The following is a 20,782-nucleotide window of genomic DNA, read 5'->3' as shown; positions in this document are numbered from 1 at the left end:
TATGAATTAAATGCTAATATAAATATAATAAGAATATTTTTTTTTGTGCCATAAAATATATTAGGATTAAAAAAATTTAAATTCTTAATTAATATTATTAAATTTTATCATAATATCTTTACTAAATCTTTTATAGAAGCTATAATTTTAAGATATTAAAACATAGAAACTAATTGTATGTAACAATATATGTTAGTTAATGAAGTTATTTGAATTAGATTTGGATCAGTCCAGCAATAGTGAATTAAAAATAACTAAATGTTTTCTTTAAAAAAATACAAATTAAGAGGTTTCCTAAAAGAAAAAAAAAAAAAAGAATAACTAAGAGGTAGTTATTAGAAGTTATTTATATACATGACTATGAAAGGGTAATTAATTAACATGTGTAAATATTATGATTATTCCAAAAAATGAATCCCTAACATATGTATGGAAAAGATATAAAAGTATAAGAATCTCTTTACTATATCTAGAAAAGATAAAAATAAGTTAGATTATGATTTTATGAAGGATTTCTAATCATTATTTTATTTTTTATATGATAACTAATTTATAATATGTAGTTTTTATTTAAATTTATAACTTTCATTTATCTAAAGGACATACTTGAAAATTACTTATTGAATTAATAATTAAAAATATATTATAATTCGAGATGAAAAGAAAAGTTATTTTTCTGAAATAAAGTAAGATAATTATTTTCTTAAAAATATAGAAAATTATAAATATTAATAGTACATAAATTATTGGAAGTATAATAGTTATGAATGTATGTGAGAATGCTAATGAATAAAAAAAAATAAAAATACTGAAAAGTTGTTCATAACTAAAAATAAATTAAAAGAATTTGGGAATCGTTAGTTTAATGGAAAAAGTAATTAAAAATGACAAGATAATATATAAGTTTAATTACTAATTAAATAATAATTTTATATTCTTAAATGAGTTTATCTAATTATTTTAAAAAATTAAAATAAATATTTATAATTTTAATTTACTTTTAAAAATAATTTTAAAAAAATTTACATAAAAAATGTGACATATAATTCTACTTACTAAAATATTTATTGACTAAAAGAAATAATAAATCAATAACACATTTACTGTATTTAAATGTAAGATGTGTGAAAGAATATATATATATATATATATATATATATATATATATATATATATATATTATATATGAGATTTTTTATGGTTTACAATTATTATACAATCAATTTGTTACGTTTTCAATCAGAAAATATTTTAGAAATAAATTTAAAATATAGACAATTAATTTAAAATTTTAAAATAACTAAATAAAATTATAAAAATTTAAAATTTAAAATTTAATTAATAATTAAATTCATATGTAAAAATATTAATAATGAATTAAAGTAATAAAAATTTGAATTAAAATTGATTACTTAAAGAAATTGGACATGTTTTATTATTAATTTATTAATTATTTATTTAACTACAATTTTAATTAATATATGTATATCTCAACCAAAATACTAAATTTGAATTTATTTTCTTTTCATTTGTAAAATAATAATTGTCCGATTAAAAAATAATAATCATGCAATATGAGCTTAAAGCCAGTATTAGAGTGATTGCATTATATTTTTTATTACACTAATTACTTTGCTTGAACTAATGTAAAGGTGGATTAATGTTTAAGTATAGCTAATAAATTCATTATTAAATAAAATAATAAAAATATTTCGTATTGATTATAATTAAAAAAAAAAAAAAAAAAAACAAAAACAAAGAATCAGTTACAAGAGTCAAAAGATCAACGAGTTTCGCGGGCAATTACTTTTCGCGTTTCAGAAGGCAAAACAAAAGCCAGGCATTCAATGAGGAAATTATCTTTTCAAGATCCGTGTTGAATGCTAACAAATTCGCATTAAAACTAACTAAAAATCGTTTCTTCTTTTACATATTCTTTTGCAGTTTTTATCAATTCAATTCAACAACGTACCTTATAACTAAAGAGCAACTTAGACAAAATCCACTAAAATTCCGGCAAGTTACGCAATCATATTTTTGATCGCCGGCGTGCTCTGTCGCTCTGGCGAACGTCGTTTTGTTACCATTGTATGTTTTCTGAGATAAGACTTGTTGTTCTCTTAATTAGTGCTCTAATTTTCTTTTCGATTAGTTTTGGTTTTCTTGACTAGCAAGATTAATGTTGGTTTGAGAGTTTTTCAAAGAGCAATGCTAACATGATTTTAAAGATTTATGCATATCAGTTTCCTTTTCAGGAGGGGACTGGTAGCATTCTGTCTCTGAAATTAATATGGGATTCTTGCATCAATGGCAAGAGGGTGGCGGTTCTTTAACTTTCTTGGATTGAAATTTATAGTTTAAATAAAGAAAGTATTTTTAATTTCTTTTTTGGTCTTCGAATTTTATGAAGGTTTGAATACGACTGGAGCAAGCAGATTAGCTTCTTTTATTACAGTCACAATTTCAATGTCAAAAAAGCCAGATTCAAAAACCGTCGTGTTACTGAATATGTGATGAATAGTAGAGGATTTCACTGGTTAATGATTGATGGTATACACAGATTGACGATCTGCAGATTTGCTGTTCTGAACCAGTGATTGGTTTGTGGAGTTGAGAATTTTAGGGTGATGGAGTGTGGTGATGGTTCTGTATTGGAAGAGCCTCAGGAGCTTGCAGAAGCTGCTTCTTCACGGAAGTCGCCAGAATCACCTCCAATGCAGATCTCAGTGAATACAAAGTCTCCTAAGTATTTAAGATCACCTAATTCCCCAAAGTCCCTTAGCTACCAAAAGGCACCTGGGAAATTTATTACAGGTAAAGGAAGTCCAAGCAAGGGGAGCCCAGTCAAGAATGAGAGACATTCACATTCTCCAATAGATGGTCGCCCCAAGAAAGGCAAGATCACTTCTAAAATATTGTTATTGAATCTGTGCTTTATCTCATCATATGCATGGATTGCTCAAATACGCATTAGAAACCAATAGATAGAATTGCATGAGCAGTTTATGTTGCGTCTTAGCCTCATAGACTTCTTCAGACAGTCTATTCTTGACAACACAAATTTTTTATCATTTCATCTTTAATTAGTTAATAGAAACCTTTTGCGGATTAAATACTCTCTGATATTATGATCTGTTAGCTAGCTGTTATGGTAATTATCTTTTTCTTGTAGGTGGCTCGGGTGGTAAAGGGACATGGGGAGGACTGCTTGATACAGAATGCGATTACTCTCTTGATCCCAAGGACCCAAACTATGATAGTGAGGTACTTAATAATAGCACATCTCACTTTCTGTTCTATCCATGGATATTATTTATGGAATTAAGTTCATTTACTGCACATGCTAAGTTCACATCTATTGCTTATAGGAATATGATCACAAAAGCAGGACAAAATTGATAGTAGATTTTGAGGAGTACAAGAAGAAGGTTACAGTAATAGTGGAAGAATATTTTGCAACTGATGATGTTGTTTCAACTGCCAATGAATTGAGAGAACTTGGAGTGCCAAGCTATAACTATTATTTCATAAAGAAACTTGTCTCTATGTCTATGGATAGGCATGACAAAGAGAAGGAAATGGCTGCTATTCTTATCTCTGCTCTTTACGCTGACATCATTGATCCTTCACAAGTGTACGAAGGGTTTACTAAATTGGTGGAGTCTGCGGATGACTTAATCGTAGATATACCTGACACTGTTGATATTCTTGCATTGTTTATTGCTAGAGCTGTGGTTGATGACATACTACCCCCTGCATTCATTAAGAAAGAAATGGCTTCTTTACCTGCAGATTCTAAAGGGATTGATGTGCTAAAAAGAGCCGAAAAGAGCTATCTAGCAGCTCCTCTTCATGCGGAAATTATTGAGCGCCGATGGGGAGGAAGCAAGAACAAAACAGTTGAGGATGTGAAGGCTAAGATAAACAATTTGCTGGTAGAGTGTATAGTGAGCGGTGACAAGAAAGAGGCTTGCAGATGCATCAAGGATTTAAAAGTTCCCTTCTTCCATCACGAAATAATTAAACGGGCTCTTGTAATGGCAATGGAAAGGCAGCAGGCTGAAGGTCAGCTACTAGAATTGCTGAAGGATGCTGCTGAAAAAGGTTTCATTAATACAAGCCAAATAACAAAAGGATTTAACCGGGTTATAGATGCCGTTGATGATTTGTCGCTTGACATCCCAAATGCACGGGGAATATTGCAGTCTTTAATTTCCAAGGCTGCATCAGAGGGATGGTTATGTGCTTCATCTTTGAAGTCACTCTCAGTAGCACCAGTTACACAACCTTTACAAGATAGTGCTGCCAAAATCTTCAAGGCAAAGGCTCAATCTATTGTTCAAGAATATTTCTTGTCTGGTGATATGTCAGAGGTCAGTAGTTGTCTCGAATGTGAGAACAGTAATAGTTCTCCTGAACTGAATGCTACCTTTGTCAAAAGATTGATAACTCTCGCAATGGATAGAAAAAATAGGGAGAAGGAAATGGCTTCTGTTTTGCTGTCATCTTTGTGTTTCCCAGCAGATGATGTTGTGAATGGATTTGCTATGTTGATAGAATCTGCAGATGATACTGCTTTGGATAACCCAGTCGTTGTTGAGGATCTCGCGATGTTTTTAGCTAGAGCAGTGGTGGATGAAGTGTTAGCCCCACAACATTTAGAAGAAATCGGAAGCCAGTTTTTAGGGCTAGAATCAATCGGGAGTAAGGTTCTTCAAATGGCAAAGTCATTGCTAAAGGCTCGACTATCAGGTGAGCGAATTCTACGGTGTTGGGGTGGTGCAGGAAGCAGTAGGCCTGGATGGGCAGTTGAGGATGTCAAGGATAAAATTGGGAAGTTACTGGAGGAGTTCGAGTCCGGAGGGGACATCAGGGAAGCCTACCGCTGCATAAAAGAATTAGGCATGCCATTTTTTCACCATGAGGTGGTTAAAAAGGCACTTGTGACTATCATTGAGAAGAAGAGTCGAAGATTGTGGGGGTTACTCGAAGAGAGTTTCCATTCTGGGCTCATAACCTCATATCAGATGATGAAAGGTTTTGGAAGGGTAGCAGAATCTCTTGATGACTTGGCTCTTGATGTGCCGGATGCTGAGAAACAATTTGTACAGTATGTTGAGAAAGCTAAAATTGCAGGGTGGTTGGATTCCTCATTTTGTTGCAATAAATCAGGACATACTGTAGAGAATGGCAACTCTCAGTGATACTGGGTAATCCTTATTACCTTTTGCAATTTCCTTTTTTCCTAGCTGTCTTTCTATTGAACCTTATATTAGGAAGTTTAAGTGCTTATCATTGGTATGAACCCTTGAATACTACAATTTATTCACCTTGCTATATGCAAACTAGTTCTACTTGAGCAAATAAACTTGTGATTTGGACTTCGTATATTTAAACCTATTCATGTCAGCATCATTTTAAATGTATAGCTTACTAAACTGTTATCCTTTTAATAGTGGATTAATATGTCGCATTCTTTTATGAAAATGGCAGGTTTTGTGATCTTCTATTGTTGCTTCACAACTCCCTGATCAAAAGTACTAAGAAAATTACCAGATGGATCTTATTTGGTTTCTGTCCGTTTGTTCTGCAAAACTGTCATCTTCTATTGCAGGATTCATAAACATTTTGACAGGCTTCTCATTGCTTAAAGAGGGCTTGACACTCTTTTATAGTGATGACAATTTATACATTCTCAATGTTAATTTCTTTAGGAGTATAAAAGAAACAATACAAGTTGTAGTTTATATCTTAATCTGTCCCTTATATTATTGTATTAGTATGAATAGTGTATCATTCTATATAATGAGTAATTAGTGTTCTTATGATTTTGTCGCATTTGAATTTTAATGTTTAATCAATTTAACTCTTGAATTTTTATGTAATTTATTAAACACTTGAATTATTTTTATATTTTAATACTTTTAGACATATGTTTTTATTTAATAAATCTACATAAGACCTACATATATTAAAGTAGTATTTAAATATTCAGAAAAAATAAAATTTAAATACTTAAATGAAAAATTAAAAATGTTTAGATATTAAAAATAATAAAATTTAAATATTTATTATATATTATATCAAAAATTAAACTAATAAATATAAATATATATATAGCTATATATAATGTTGAAATTAATATCAGAAAATAATGCAAATCTGCAAGCCGTTTGATGGCTTTAATAATAGTATTTCTTTTCGGGTAATGCAACTGATAAGACCAATGCTTTCACTCTATTTAAATTGCTTCTTTTACCTCATCTTTGGTAAAAATAGGAGCCTATTATTCGAAGGGAAGCCACAGTCTTTTTTTTTTTTTTTTCCACTTCAAAGCCTATATATATATATATATATATATATATAAGCTAAATCTAAATGCCCAAAAATCATTTGATAACTTTTTCAAATAAAGAATTATCTATAAATGAAAAGAAATTGACTAATAAATTTATTTATATACATAAATAAATATATATATTTGGAAAAATATAAATTTATGTATCTACATTAGAGATTATCCGTTGAAATTTTAACTAAATATTAATAGACATTCCACTTATTTTATTGATATATAATAATTCTAATAATAAGTTATATAATTAACTTTAATCATAGATAAAATATTTTTATTATATTATCTAATGTAATATATATATATATATATATATATATATATATATATGTATATATACATATATATAATAAAATAATAATAGAAATTTTATTATCTCATTGTAAATTATTTTTTAAAATAATACAATATAAAAATATTATTAATGAAATATTAAAATTTTATTAAATATTAAATTATTATTTATAATCAAAACTAAAATAATAAGTCATCAAATCTTTAAATTATTTATTGTTAAAATAATAATAAAACAACCTATATAATGCCTGTAAATGACTATATTATATACATATAGTTAGTTACTTATTTCATGTAGGATTGTTGTGGTAAAAACCTAATATTTAAGGTGTTTCACCACAAAATTTAGAAGTATTACTGTTACTTATTTAAAGAAAAAAATATTACTATTATTTTATATATTTAACTGCCATCAAAAGAATTTTGTAATATAACAAAAAAAGTAAATAAATATTAAGATAGTAAAATACAATAAAATTAATTATAAATAACTACAACAATTTTGAAATATTCTTTACATATATTTAATTTATATTATAAAAAATAGTTTTATGAAATAATTTTTTTAATGTATTTATTTTATTTTATAAACACATAAACATTACTATTTGTAAAAGTTAAAAAGAATAGTTATTATGAAAAGAATGTAATATATAATAAAATATAAAAATCTGTTGGCTTAAATAAATTCTTTATTTTTATATTTAATATTTCCAAAATATTTTTATTATAAAAATGTTTTTTAAAATGAAAAAACACCATTAGTTAGTAATATCAAAATCATAAAATTTAAAATTACTCCAAAGGTTTATCTTGAAAATTGCAAAGAAAAAAAAGAATTAAAAAGTAAAATAAACTCTCATAGTTTATACACATTTGCTTGGCCAGTGAGGCCGGCTAGCAAAGCCAGAAAAAGCAAAAATGGAGATCAAAGAAATGGAAGAGACAAACACTAAGGAATCTTCACCGGGACCGAACCCTAACCCGATTCCGAACGTATCTCCGAGCACAAAAGCGAAGACAGTGAGAACAAAAGTGCCGGAGATAGAGATTCATGTATACAGACAAGGGAAAGGACCGATAGAGGTGTTCAAGTCAAGCTTAGGTGGGTGGGACCAGGATCAGTTAGAGGTACGAGAAATTCTAGAAAAATACGGGTTCAAATCGGTTTACGCTTTTAGTCCCGGTGGCTCAGGTCGGGGCGCCCCGATTCGGTTTAATCCCAGGAATGGAAGGTCTTTGCTTGGGTATAGAGATGGATCCGTTATTTATATCGATGGAGAACCTAAGGTACAATTTTTATTTATTTTTTTTCTTAATGAGAAAGTGAAAAGTTGAATGATAATTATTGGCGATTATACTTAAAATCATGCTAAGAAGCTAAAATTCACTGTGTTATACTTGCATAGTGTTCGTGAAATCTTAAAGAAATGCAAGAATTCAATTGAATTGAGTCCTATTTGCCATTTTTACGTTCGGAAAAGATCGTAATTGCTATAATTCAATTCTTTCAATGCCCACAAATGACATGATTTTGCAATAACTGAATTCTTGTACTTCTGAAAGAAATGAAATTATGGTATGATTTTGCAAGAATTGAATTGGATTCTTGAAAATTATTTATTCCAAACATGCAAAATTCAATCTTCAATTAGTTTTAACTTTAGTTACTTAAAATTCTGACTGTAGAGGCACTGCATGCTAGCTTGAGTGAAAGATCATGAATGTTTTACGCACCAGCTTAGAATTTCTCTCAGACGAGTTTTATAGGTGGTACACAATGATCCATTGTCCCAATTGGCGTATCTGTATATTGCGAATAAATAGGAAGCGTTGATAGTTCTTACCAACTTAACTTGTCTTTTGAATTGGTTAAGCTGTTTAGAATTTTCCAATATAGGTCATGAAACGGGGTTAGAAACTTTGGATTACTGTTCATAACCATTTATACTTTCCAATTGCCACTGTACTATAGTAAGATATGTTTTACCTTTTCGTTGAATAGTTTGCCTTAGAAGATTTAAACAAAAGAGATGTTTAGATAGATGAAGGTTACTAATTCATGAGTTCCATCCGGTTCTTCGCTTTGTAATATAACTTCCATTTTTGGCAGGTTTGCTTGCATGAGTAAAACGATTTAATACTTGTACTATTTTAAGTATCTTTTTCTTTTTTTTTTCTTTTGGTAAAATGAGTATTGCAATTTGCAACTCCCTTCAAATTTGACAGTTGAAATTGTGGTTTATGCCCGATAAAAATTACTCTGATGAGCACTTGTGATTATGTGATATATAATATGCCTATGTACCACGCCTTCCACAGTGTGCTTAGTTGAAATTTATAATAGTAATATTTTTTCCATAGCAATCTTTCTTCGACATGGATTGGGCACGACCTGCTCTTTTGCTGAAAGTTATTTAAACTTTGAAGTTCCATCTAGGCATGAAATAGTTATTTATCCATTTGCATTGTGAAATTGCAGGACTCCTTGATCAAACCTGTGACCAAGATCTTGTTTGGGGTAGCAGTTATAACCTTTTTTATAACAATGGTATTGAAAGAACCTCCACAGTGGATCAAAAACTCAAACCTTTTTGGTGGAAGCTTCCCCCCTTGGATCCTTGCTTGTGCAGTTATTGTCTTTACCCGCATGAGGAAGAGAACAAGGGACTTCTTAAAGAAGCATGGCTGGTAAATACACGCCTTTATGTTTCTTTTTTTCCCTCGTTTCTCTCTCTCGCTCTCTTTCCTTCGAAGTGATGCAATGAAGGTGGAAGTGCCTTCTTTTTGGCTGTTTAGAAATTTTGTGTAAAGCAAAACAATATTAACTAGGCAATTATTTATCTGTTTGGCTTGATTGGGTTTTGATTGAAGACTTAATTGTATCATCAATAGACCAATGAAAAATGAGATTGAAATATACTTTGCCACAATGAACTATATGGATTGTGATTGAATTCCATTTTCCTAGTAAGCTTGTTATTGAGGAATAATACATTTCAGTGATTGCTCTATATGGTAGCTAGGTAGCTTGATGCCGTCTTCTTTTCTTTTTCGGTCAAAATAATGATTAATTCATTACTTTGGATAGAAAGAGATACATCTTGAGATAACAGCCTACACAGCTCAAGGGAAACAAACATAAACCCCTCTGTTAACTAACACAGTTACCAGACCTGATGTGTTCAAAAACAAAATAAGGCTTTCCACTGGGTACCCAGGGAGTTATCTTGTGGCGATCATAGCTTGCAATCACCACTGAGGCATTAGACTTGAAAATAACCTCTTTGAGCTCATGATTCTGGTAATAAGCTCAAACTGCAGAAAACTTTCTTGGCTGCCTCAAAGATAACCTCACCTCTATTCCCTTGACACACAAAGGCCACTTGCACCTCTTGCCTTCCCTCTACAGAGGAGGCATCAGAGTTGATCTCAAGACAACTTGCAGGTTAAGGAGACCAAGTTACTCTTCTTCGTATCTAGGAATTTTGAATTACTCTCCTCCTGTACAGTGGCAGCTCTGAAATCATTCCATAATTTTATACTCTCCTCCTTGCATGTCTTCGGAACTTGGTGTACGGTAGTGATTAAAATTGACTGTGCATGTAAAAGTTCCAGAAAATAGTATAAATACAGCTTCCAATTGTGCTGGAGAAAGATATTAGGGCTTGTTTCACAGTGTGAAATGTGGGGCAATTGCCTATTTCACAATGGGAAATAAGAAAAAAAAAATTATTTAGATTTAATCTATTGCGTCATCCACCCTTAGATAAAATCAATTATATAACGACATATGATATTATTTATTAATTAGTTATCATATCTATATTGGTTGATTTTTTTAATTATGGATGGTTAATATCTATTAATCTATTTACAAAATTGATATTAATTACTTGCTAACTTATATCACGTATCAGATGAAAATAAATAATACTCCATAAATATCTAATTAATTTACAAGATGTTGCAAGAGTATTTTGTGTGCTAACTCTAGTGGAGAAAATCATAAATTAAATGCAGATATAATATTTAATTTGACTAAAAGCATAAGTCTCCTTCTAAGAAGTAAAGCCTCAAAGAAATGGTGAAATGGGCAAATCCGTAATCGTCAAGAATAATAAAATTGAGTTCCCAATTGGGAATTTGCAGCTGTGAAACGTCAAAAAGCTTGTGCTTCACTGAATGGCCATACAAGAGACTGATTGTCTTTGCTCTCCCTTAAGAATAAACATTTGAATTTGAAAAGTATAGTCCTATCCATTTATAGTTTTCATCTAGTTTGATTCGGAAAACCGAAATTATGAAACCGAAATAGTAATATATCGGTCATATACAATATATTTGAGATTTTTTTTTGTTTATTTTTAATATATGGTCTTATATATATATTTGATTGATCAATGAATGACACATATTTATTAATTTTAGTAAATTATTATATCTCAATCAGTTTGATGGTCCTCTCTGACAATATTTACCATTTTTTGTAAATATCAGGAAGAAAAAGAAAGGTTTTGAAGGATACTGCATAGCACTGGAAGTAGCTTGGGGCTGGGGCCGCTGTAACCCAGGATAGTTTAAGAAAAAAAAAAATATTTATTTTTAAATTTGTTAATTTACTATAATTCGGAGATAATTTCAGAAAAGTATAACTAAAAATTACAATCTTAACTTAGGGTAGAGTAGCAATTGCCATTATAAGAATATATTTATAGTTTAGCCCGGACCGATTAAAATTTCTGATTACGCCACTGGCTAGAAGTCTTATGTAACGGGAAGGAATAACTCACTATTCTTTGACAGCATGTTTATAATGATTTCTTTATTTTATTAAATTGAGACTTAACCATGATATTCAAATGTGTTTCCATATAATTTTGGATATGATTCCAAAGTCAGCCAAATCTTATTTTTATTCCATTTTCCCCTCTATTGAACACCCTCCTATAACTTAATATATATCCTTTCATGCATGTTCATTTCAAAGAAAACCTTTGATAATCATACAATCCAATTTCATGCCATATTGATAAGAGCATTAAACCTTGCCTAAAAGATGTATTACACCAGGTGTATTGCATGGATCCTTATTTAGTTTAAATTTATGTCTTTGCTTGTATGTTAAATTAATGAAAAATTAACACATGTATATTTAATTATTTAAAACATCCAACACAGAGTATAAAATACTCATATATATGTGTGATTTTTTTTATTCATTACGGTGTATATACTTTGTATAAATAAAAATTATCTAATTAATTATTTTCCATTATACATCGACCCAATAGATACATCCATCACTTCACTTACTAATATGGGATATACAGATCAAACATATATAGATTACATACCTACTGGGATGGTGAAAGACACTCAGCTTAATTATAAGTAGCCAAATCTTTCCCCCCCAAGTGTTAGACAAAGAGATCCACATTTGTAGTAAACTAATTTAGTTACTACAAATCCATAGGAAAATCATTACTGTTTCTATGAACAATTACTGTCATAAAACAAGACAATTAAGCCAGTTGATCTGTATTACCTTAATATGCAATGCAATGGCTGAAGAATAGTCCATCTAGTAAGATTTGCCCTTTGATGGATCGTACAGAATCAGTGAAGGGCTTCATGGTTGTGCATCCCTTCATATGTTGTCGTGACATAGTCTGGATCTTCTGTGTCTCTTTGCACTGTCTTTTTCACATTGCATCCTGCCTTTAAGCATTTGAAATAATTTCTGCTTATCACATCATGCATATGATACAGTTAGTTCGTTATGCAAAAAACATTCTAAGGTAAAAAGAAGCAAGTGAACTTATGATACAATGAAAATTTTAATGAAAAGATATCACGAAAAATTGAACAACAATATTTTATTAATAGGTTGATTTCATGTATGAATGCTAAATAAATAGACTTCAAAATTTGTTGATTCAAATAATACTGTGAATTAGAAGGAAAAAAAGAAAAGAGCGACAATATCTAAGATTTCTCGAGCAATGTAATATCTCACACTGAGTAAATCCTTAACCCTTCCTCATTTACTAAGACTTCAAAATGTTTTTGTTAATTATAGTCAATATATACCGGGTAATATATATAAAAGTATTTTACATTTCGATATTGGATTATTGATACGTATTTTATTATATAAAAATAACATGTGCATATCAATCATCTACCGGTTTTGTATAAAAATGGTAGCATATATATATATTATAGCTCTGCAAAAACTCTCCTTTAAAAACGTTTTCAATCAACTTACATAAAGAAAAATCTAAAAGTCTGCAATTGACCAGGTCTAGAAGAAACCATGAAAAAGGTAAGTTAAAGAAAGAAATGTGTCAATTTCTTGATAGATAGAAAGAAATGTGTCAATTTCTTGATGAAAAGGCCGAACATAACCTAACTGCGAGGCAAGGATCACAGAAACTTGCTTCAAGCAAGAGAAACTGGTAAAAGGAATTCTAGAATACCGGAAAATAAAATAGAGTATGAGCTTATGCAAGAGGAACATTTGAGGATGGCCATTTGCACCTAAAACGACTGTAACAAAAGAAAAAGAAAAAAGTTCCATGCAAACCCCACACTCCCATGAGCTCAAGATGCTATAAAAACACCTGCTTATGCGTCTATGGATTGTAGTAATTAATCAATTCCAGAATATATATATATAAACAGAATTAATTATATGCCTAAATCTAACTGTTTATGTGAGATGTGTGAATCCTGAAGTACTCTTCTGTATATGGTAATCCATATATTCACTATCAATGTAATTTCCTGCTTTCTCTTAAATCTAATAATTAAGATAATCATAATTAATGCTCGGATATTGCTGTGGTGCCGCTGGCGCTGGCGCTGGCGGCAGCGGGGGCGCGCAGCAGCATACATATAGTTGACTTATATCACTTCTTGATGATGATGGTGGTGGTGGTGGTGGTGATGATGGAGTTAATTTGGGTTTTGTCAAGAGGCCAGCAAAGATCAGAAGAAGAGACTAGGCCTTTTGCTCAAGGATTCCAACTTGGTTTCTATAGCTTCTTCATGATCAGTAGCTATGGGCTAAAAAGAAAAGAAAAGAAAGAAAAAAAAAGTGATTTTGCCTGGAGGAGACTGAGAAAAATTGCTGTAAAAATGGATTATATATCAATTAATTTACCTAGGGTTTCGACTGTTCTTGACAGCCTTCTTTCCATATTTTCTCCATCTGTATCCATCATCCATGATATCAATCCCTGATTTTGTTCTAAATGCTATCCTCTTTCTCTCATCAATCTTCACTCCCTTTCCTCCACTTTCATGTCTTCTACACAACACCAAGAAAAGCCACCAAAAGAAAATCATCAGAACCAAAGAAACATACCCATCAAGGAATACTAGGATTAACCACTAAAATATCATAATACATACAAGTATATAATTTAATTTTAATATGTATGTATGAATCCGTTGCACCTGGGGACATCTGGTGTGCTTAGGATAGTATTATTGGTGGTGATTTCTTGCTGCAACTCTGCCAGGATAGAAGTAAAATCGCTCTCTAATTCTTCTGCTACCATTAGATCAAATGGCTCAAAATTTTCATGATCGATAATATCAGTCTCGGTTTCATAGTTATCTAAATGGTTAAAGTTATTAGGGTTATGAGGAGTGTTAGCTTCCAGGAAGCTAGAGCAGTTGGAGTCGGACATGATAGGTCGGAATTATGTGTAAGTGGAAAAAGAAAGGCTCTGGGAATTTCTTGCTCATTTCCCTTGTGGAAATACATGCATGTATATATATATGAAAAAGTTTTGTCGTCTCCATCTATCCATTTGTATACGTTATTAGGATATATTTATTAATTTTAAATAATAAAATAAATTTTAAATTAGAGATAATAATTAGACGGATATTATTAGTTACATGATCTCACTAAATCCTAATATGACGAATTTGAATAATAATAAATGGGTTTGGAACGAGTTTAGAATTTAATTCTACTACTCATATTGGATTCAAACTTAAACCCGCAGATATCCATTACTTGAACCAGATTACATTAAATTAAATTATATTATATTTATTTTTATTATTTACAATATTATTTAATTTATTAAATTTATACTTAAATTGTATTAATTATTAAATATTTAATATGAATATTTAGATTTGATTAACTTACTTTTTGTATTTTATTATTTATATCAATTTCTGTTAATATATTTTGAAATTTAAATATTATAAACGAGTTCCATAAACGAATATCTATTTAATTATTTAAATATTTATCTGAATGGGCAGGGTACCAACTACCTATTTAAATATCTATAAATATATTTAATAGTTATTTAATTTAAACAGATTTTAATCGAATTCGGTAATATATAAATATTTTTATTTAGATTTAGAACAAGTTCGAATAAGAAAAATAATCATTTAAATAGATTTAAAATAAATTTGAATGTATCTTCTAATCGGATTTAAATTCAGATATTATAATATATATAAACGTATGTATATAATATTCTTGTTTTTATTTAATTCTTTCATTTTAATTTGTTGTCCATTTCACACAGGGTCATGCAAAAACATAAATGTTTTAATCATGTGTCTTTTTTCTTATCGAGCAATTCGATCACGTGTCCTTTGACAAGGACTATGAGGAATTGTCATTGTAATTAATTAATTCTTAACAGATTATATTTCTCCTAGTATTTTAATATGCGCCGTTTCATTGCGTATGGGATACGTCATATATTCATTATAACCAATAATATAATAAATTAAAATTTACATAATACTTACCTTCAATAAGTGAAATTTATATATTATATATTTAAGTCATATATTACATGTTTTATTATTTATTTAATAATAAAATATCTTCTAATATTATATTATATTAGAGATTAGATACAACTCTGAACAACTAAATTTTTTTAGATTATATTATAAATATATTATAATATAATTTAAATAATATAAATAAAATATTTAGATTTATTTATAGTATTTTTATATAATAATTAATCTATAAAATAACTAGTTTTACAGTTTCTTAAAAGATCGATTTGACGAAAGTTTACCGGTTACTTGTATGAATAGTCCGTACACTTATTAGTACTAAATTTGACACATCAATCATAATTGATTGATATTAAATATTTAATAAATAAATAAATAATTATTCCTGATAATGCTTAATTACAACTGTAGGCATTAATTAAAATTTTATTTTTTAATAATATATAATAAAAAATTATTTTATTAATATAGATAGAGCTATTGATGAAACGTTTTAAATTAAAATTAAAACTATTGTAAATTCTAACAGCCATGGTCAACTGATAAAAAGAATTTAAATAAGTATTTAGGAAATGAAAAAATTATCATCTACGCTGCTCCAACAGTCATATCAAAGGCCCTTTTTCTTTGCTAAAAAAAGACACCCTTGTTTGTTAACGTAGGATCGACATTCTGGGACCAACAATGAAGTCAAATTGACATGTGTTGGCGTTCATTTTATAGCATGGCGAAGGCTTTTTCTTTTCTTTTTTATTTTTTTAAAATATTTTTCCTTTTGTTGTTTGTACATGCGTACGTAGCAAGCATACGATATGGCTCACTCATATAAACAGTATGCAGCCAAACTTTTACGTGTATGACTCTGCCAATCACAAGCAGCTTAAGTGAAAGTCAAGTCAAACAACCTTTTGGAGCTTTCTCATAACCAGCAACAACAAACTCGTGCTCAATTATTTCATTTTAATTATAATTTAACAATATACACGTAATAAATATATAATTATATTAAAATTCTAAAATAATATTTTATCATATATATATATATATATATATATATATATATATATATATAGTCAGATTTTTCAAGCATGTGGTGGGTATCTCAGTTCCAAGAATTTGGTATCTGTCTTTAATGTTTCTTGGTTAAGCCATTGGCCTCCCTTTTATTTACTAATAACATATAATAAAATATAATATCTCATCTGTTTATTATTAATTGACTAAATTATTTATATGACGGTGATAGGTCTCACTTGAATTAACATACTAACTTCATTATAAATTAATACACAGTTATTGATATATTCAAGCTTAAAATGACATTATTTTATACTATTTAACTTTTAAAATATTTAAATCTAAACGAATTCTAAGATGTCGAAAGTCTATAATTATTTTTTAATATTTATTAAATAAAAATTATTAAATTTTAGATTAATTTATATAACAAAATTTAATATGTAATTTTATATAAAAATTATATATTAAAATAATTTATATAAATTTGACTTAAATTTTATAATTTTTTAAAATAAATATATAAAAATATTAAAAATATACTACAACTACGATGCTCTAAAATTCACCTTAAATTTAATATCTTTTCTATTTTCTATTTTTATCTTTTATATTTAATTTTTTCATTCCCATCTATTCTTTTAACGGTATAAACCTTCAATGTTATTTCACACTCTATAATTATTTTGTAAAGCATTATTTGTCTTTATTTTGATAAATAGTATGACGAGAAAGATATATTATTCTTTTTTTCAAAGATTATGATAAATAACTAAAAATATATAAAATAAAATATAATTTAAAAAAAGTTCGTAACGCTCTCGACTAATAAAATATATTAAACTCTTCCAAAATTTAATAAATTTTTTTAATTTTTACCCATTCAACATTTAATATCTGGGTTCATAATGTATATTTGTCATCAGAAGGCCACAGAGTGATATTCTATATCTATTAATACAGTATTAAAATCTAATTGCACCAATCAGGTAAATTCTACTCCCTCTTATTCCTTATTCATTGATTATATTGGTGTGATTTTGTAACTTTAATAATGAAACGACACGAGACAATAAAATTTATTTAATCCAATCAAATAATGTAAAAGTTTATTTACAGTAAAGGAAAGTAGTAGTAAAGCACAAACACATTTCAATAAGCCCACTTCCACTAGTCTTTATCCAACTCATTTCTATGTTAATTTCCTGTAAATTAATCCCTTTTCTCAGCTTATATATATATATAATTTCATCATATGTTTTGAAAAAATAGATGTGACAATTTCTTTCAATGGGATGAGAGTTATATTGTTAGTAATTTATATTTGAATTTATTAATATTATTAATAGTTTTAGTCATTTTAATCATTGTTAAATTAGTCTTATTAAATGAAAGATGAATGATTTTTGAAACTTAATTGTGAGATTATTTTTTTAAAACTTTTTTCTAAGCTCGGTATAATTGATATGACTGAATTAGATGAAAGTTTGAATGATTCAAATTGATACTATTAATGTCTATTGAAAAAATATAAAATAAAATAATAAATATAAATAATTTATTAGATTTAAATAAAAAAATAAAATTTGTTATATTTAAGTATTTCTTAAAATAGGAAGACCGTCCCTCGGATCATGCTCTTTTAAGAAAGAAGCAATACTGGGAGAATGGATAGTTTTGGCTGCACAGTATCTTATGGTTTTCTTTTTCTCTTCTGTTCCCCTGTTTGGACAGGGAGAATTGACGCGGCAAATTAGGTTCCTTCAAAAGCTTAGTAACAATCTATCATACATTTAATGGTTTGGCTATGTCCATTAGCAAACAAAAATAAATAGAAAAGACTTGTCTTCCCCGCGCCTCAGTGTTAATTGTAATTTTCCTGGTTTCAGTCTGAGGCATGATTCAGAGGTAATGTGAAATGTATTTAGTTCAGAAATAGCCTTTATATTGAGAAGTTAAGCAATGAGTAATTTAAACAAATACTTTTGGTAATCTAATACTGTAGTTATCGTCCACTTCTTCTTCTGGGTGTGCCATGAAAACATATATATAAGCAATGTTTTATGAATATAAATACTCTGTACACTCATTAGTAAGCAAGTTCAGGTATGCAGATGTTAAAAGCTTAATACTTTAGGCCCTTTCTTTAATTTTTGTTTTTCTATATAGGAAGGAATGTAGCTTACACCTACTTTAATTCATAAAAGTATAATGCTGCCATTGGAGAATATTTATAAGAGAAAATGGATAGCTGCTGGGGAGGGCATTTGACATGAGGGACATGTCAGTTGGGAGGTAGGCAGTGGGAATGATGGATAAACAACTTTCATTCACAAGGTTGGTGCCACTTAACTTTCTCCTAATTCTGATCATTCTTTTGGCTTCTTGCAATATAATTATTAGCAGATGAGTTGCTATTTAAACTCAGGTTGCTGAATGGGATTCCTGTGAATTTAGTCCATTGATGAATGGCTGGAGGTGCAGACTTAGCAGTCCCACCTATTGGATCCAAAAATATAATGGAATCAAACCAAGAACCAAACAGGGGCAACTACCGCCGGCCTGGAATTGAAGCAATCCTAATGTCTCCTAAGTTACCCAAGTCAGTGCCGCCGGTTTCTTCTGCCGTAGAGGGGGAGACCATCAGGCGGCCTCGTGGCAGGCCGGCAGGCTCAAAAAATAAGCCAAAACCACCCATAATTGTGACCCGAGATAGTGCTAATGCACTCAGAGCTCATGCAATGGAGGTAAGTTCAGGGTGCGATGTGAGTGAGAGCTTAGCCAACTTTGCCAGGAGGAGGCAGCGTGGAATATGTGTACTTAGTGGGAGCGGCTGTGTAACCAATGTGACCCTAAGACAACCAGCTTCATCCGGGGCCATTGTCACCCTTCATGGCCGGTTTGAGATACTCTCGTTGCTAGGATCAATATTGCCTCCACCTGCTCCACCGGGGATTACAGGGCTAACCATTTACTTGGCGGGGGCTCAAGGACAGGTCGTGGGCGGGGGAGTGGTTGGCGCTCTCATTGCATCAGGCCCAGTTGTGATCATGGCTGCATCTTTCATGAATGCTACTTTCGATCGCCTGCCGTTAGATGAAGATGAAATTGCAGCAGCAGCAGCAGCAGTGCAGAGTCAGCATTACCAAAACAGTAAACTCCATCACCATCACCATCACCACCTGGATATTTCAGATCTCTTTGGAGTGCCACAAAACTTGCTTACCAACGGTACACTGCGCCAAGAAATTTACTCTTGGGCACCGGGACGATCCATCACGCAAATGAACCACGACGAGTGCAGCTGAGTCGTCGCGACAAGAGTCGAGTTCGGTTGTGTTGCAACTCGTAGACATAGATTCAAATAAAGATTCTGTTTATTTTTTTTTTTTTGGAATTAAAAAGAAAAAGTGGAGGAAAAGGAAAAGATTAGGTTTGATTGAAATATAAAGAAGATACCATAAATTGGACAGAAATGAATTCAATTAAACGAAAATCACCTGAAAAAACTCGAGCGATCAACAGAAAGTAACTCACAAGAGATCCCATAAAAATGCTCTTATGGCGGGCGCAACCGCACAGTATCAAGGAGAGAGAGAGAGAGTGGACATTGTTTGAGGAGTGAAGGGGGCAACAGGGGGATGTTATGTTAGTGTCTGCAGTTTCTTCTTTCTGCAAGAGAATGAGCGCCGTAATGTCGACACCTTTTGTATATCTCCTTTTTTTCTTTTCTTTTTTCTTTTCAAAATATTTATTATAGTGGCTTGGATTGTTGCTGTGCTGTGCACATGATGACTAATATATATATATTACATTATTTACAAAAAATTCTATATTTATTTTAAACAATAAATATAATTCTATTAAATAATTAATTTTATATAATCAGAAGATTAATTTTTAAAAATTACTAAAAACATAAAATAATATTAAAAATAAACAAACTCTTAATATTTTATTTTAAATTACAAAATATTATGAAAAAATTATTATTTTTAAAAAATTACTATTTGTTACAAAATAACAATATACTCACGTTTGTGGAAAAATTTAGCATGCTTCATAAATTTTTATTATTTTTTATAAATTATTAAAATTTATAAAAATAATAAAAATAATCATATTTTTATAAGATTATGTTCCTTTTATAAACAATAAAGCTTACGTATTTAAATTTATAAAATATTATAAAAATGATTATCAGATTTCATCATAAATTAATAATAAGCTTCTTGATTATAAAAATTTTATTAAATTTTATAAATATATTACTTTTTATAAATCATTAGAATTCACAAAAGATATTTTATAATATCA

The 20,782-nt window shown here is 29.6% G+C and overlaps 4 protein-coding genes across 7 annotated transcripts; 3 read left to right on the top strand and 1 right to left on the bottom strand.

The window, feature by feature from the left end:
- The first annotated feature begins 1,509 nt into the window (after positions 1-1,509).
- LOC8281409 (MA3 DOMAIN-CONTAINING TRANSLATION REGULATORY FACTOR 2) lies at positions 1,510-5,831 on the top strand. Of its 2 annotated transcripts, none has more exons than XM_048370616.1 (5): positions 1,510-2,088; positions 2,561-2,895; positions 3,173-3,264; positions 3,369-5,210; positions 5,494-5,831. In XM_048370616.1, the coding sequence occupies exons 2-4, from the start codon at positions 2,628-2,630 to the stop codon at positions 5,202-5,204; spliced, it is 2,196 nt and encodes a 731-aa protein (XP_048226573.1). In that variant the 5' UTR covers positions 1,510-2,088; positions 2,561-2,627; the 3' UTR covers positions 5,205-5,210; positions 5,494-5,831. The 2 variants fall into 2 exon arrangements, with proteins under 2 accessions (XP_048226573.1, XP_048226572.1); XM_048370615.1 differs by having other exon boundaries at positions 1,511-2,088; positions 2,411-2,895.
- A 1,655-nt stretch (positions 5,832-7,486) lies between these two features.
- LOC8281408 lies at positions 7,487-9,585 on the top strand. The gene is made up of 2 exons (XM_002527061.4): positions 7,487-7,942; positions 9,135-9,585. The coding sequence occupies exons 1-2, from the start codon at positions 7,574-7,576 to the stop codon at positions 9,345-9,347; spliced, it is 582 nt and encodes a 193-aa protein (XP_002527107.1). The 5' UTR covers positions 7,487-7,573; the 3' UTR covers positions 9,348-9,585.
- Positions 9,586-9,609: 24 nt separating this feature from the next.
- On the bottom strand, positions 9,610-14,400 carry LOC8281407 (probable WRKY transcription factor 75). Of its 3 annotated transcripts, XR_007214913.1 has the most exons (4): positions 14,117-14,400; positions 13,821-13,967; positions 12,201-12,395; positions 9,610-10,249 (listed from the first exon to the last, which is right to left on the bottom strand). XR_007214913.1 is itself a non-coding variant. In XM_025158766.2 (3 exons), the coding sequence occupies exons 1-3, from the start codon at positions 14,350-14,352 to the stop codon at positions 13,717-13,719; spliced, it is 390 nt and encodes a 129-aa protein (XP_025014534.1). In that variant the 5' UTR covers positions 14,353-14,400; the 3' UTR covers positions 11,911-13,716. The 3 variants fall into 3 exon arrangements, 2 of the variants coding, with proteins under 2 accessions (XP_025014534.1, XP_048227418.1); XM_025158766.2 differs by lacking the exon at positions 9,610-10,249 and having other exon boundaries at positions 11,911-13,723; XM_048371461.1 differs by lacking the exon at positions 9,610-10,249 and having other exon boundaries at positions 11,911-12,395.
- Positions 14,401-18,698: 4,298 nt separating this feature from the next.
- On the top strand, positions 18,699-20,224 carry LOC8281406 (AT-hook motif nuclear-localized protein 16). The gene has a single exon (XM_002527059.4). It carries the CDS (start codon positions 18,934-18,936, stop codon positions 19,771-19,773), a length of 840 nt encoding a protein of 279 aa, XP_002527105.1. The 5' UTR covers positions 18,699-18,933; the 3' UTR covers positions 19,774-20,224.
- The last annotated feature ends 558 nt before the right edge of the window (positions 20,225-20,782 follow it).

The sequence above is a fragment of the Ricinus communis genome, chromosome 2 (genome assembly GCF_019578655.1).
Source record: "Ricinus communis isolate WT05 ecotype wild-type chromosome 2, ASM1957865v1, whole genome shotgun sequence".
Lineage (NCBI taxonomy): Eukaryota > Viridiplantae > Streptophyta > Magnoliopsida > Malpighiales > Euphorbiaceae > Ricinus > Ricinus communis.
Note: the sequence above shows the minus strand (reverse complement) of the source record. Positions and strands in the feature narration are given on the sequence as shown.

Bases quoted from the DNA above. Each gene is read 5' to 3' on its own strand.
- LOC8281409 (XM_048370616.1), top strand. From the start codon at position 2,628: ATGGAGTGTGGTGATGGTTCTGTATTGGAAGAGCCTCAGGAGCTTGCA. The intron at 2,896-3,172 runs GCAAGATCACTT...TTTTTCTTGTAG, and splicing joins AGATGGTCGCCCCAAGAAAG to GTGGCTCGGGTGGTAAAGGG. The intron at 3,265-3,368 runs GTACTTAATAAT...TATTGCTTATAG, and splicing joins ACCCAAACTATGATAGTGAG to GAATATGATCACAAAAGCAG.
- LOC8281408 (XM_002527061.4), top strand. From the start codon at position 7,574: ATGGAGATCAAAGAAATGGAAGAGACAAACACTAAGGAATCTTCACCG. The intron at 7,943-9,134 runs GTACAATTTTTA...GTGAAATTGCAG, and splicing joins ATATCGATGGAGAACCTAAG to GACTCCTTGATCAAACCTGT.
- LOC8281407 (XM_048371461.1), bottom strand. From the start codon at position 14,352: ATGTCCGACTCCAACTGCTCTAGCTTCCTGGAAGCTAACACTCCTCAT. The intron at 13,968-14,116 runs GTGCAACGGATT...GGTGTTGTGTAG, and splicing joins AGCACACCAGATGTCCCCAG to AAGACATGAAAGTGGAGGAA. The intron at 12,396-13,820 runs GTAAATTAATTG...TGTGATAAGCAG, and splicing joins AAGAACAGTCGAAACCCTAG to AAATTATTTCAAATGCTTAA.
- LOC8281406 (XM_002527059.4), top strand. From the start codon at position 18,934: ATGGCTGGAGGTGCAGACTTAGCAGTCCCACCTATTGGATCCAAAAAT.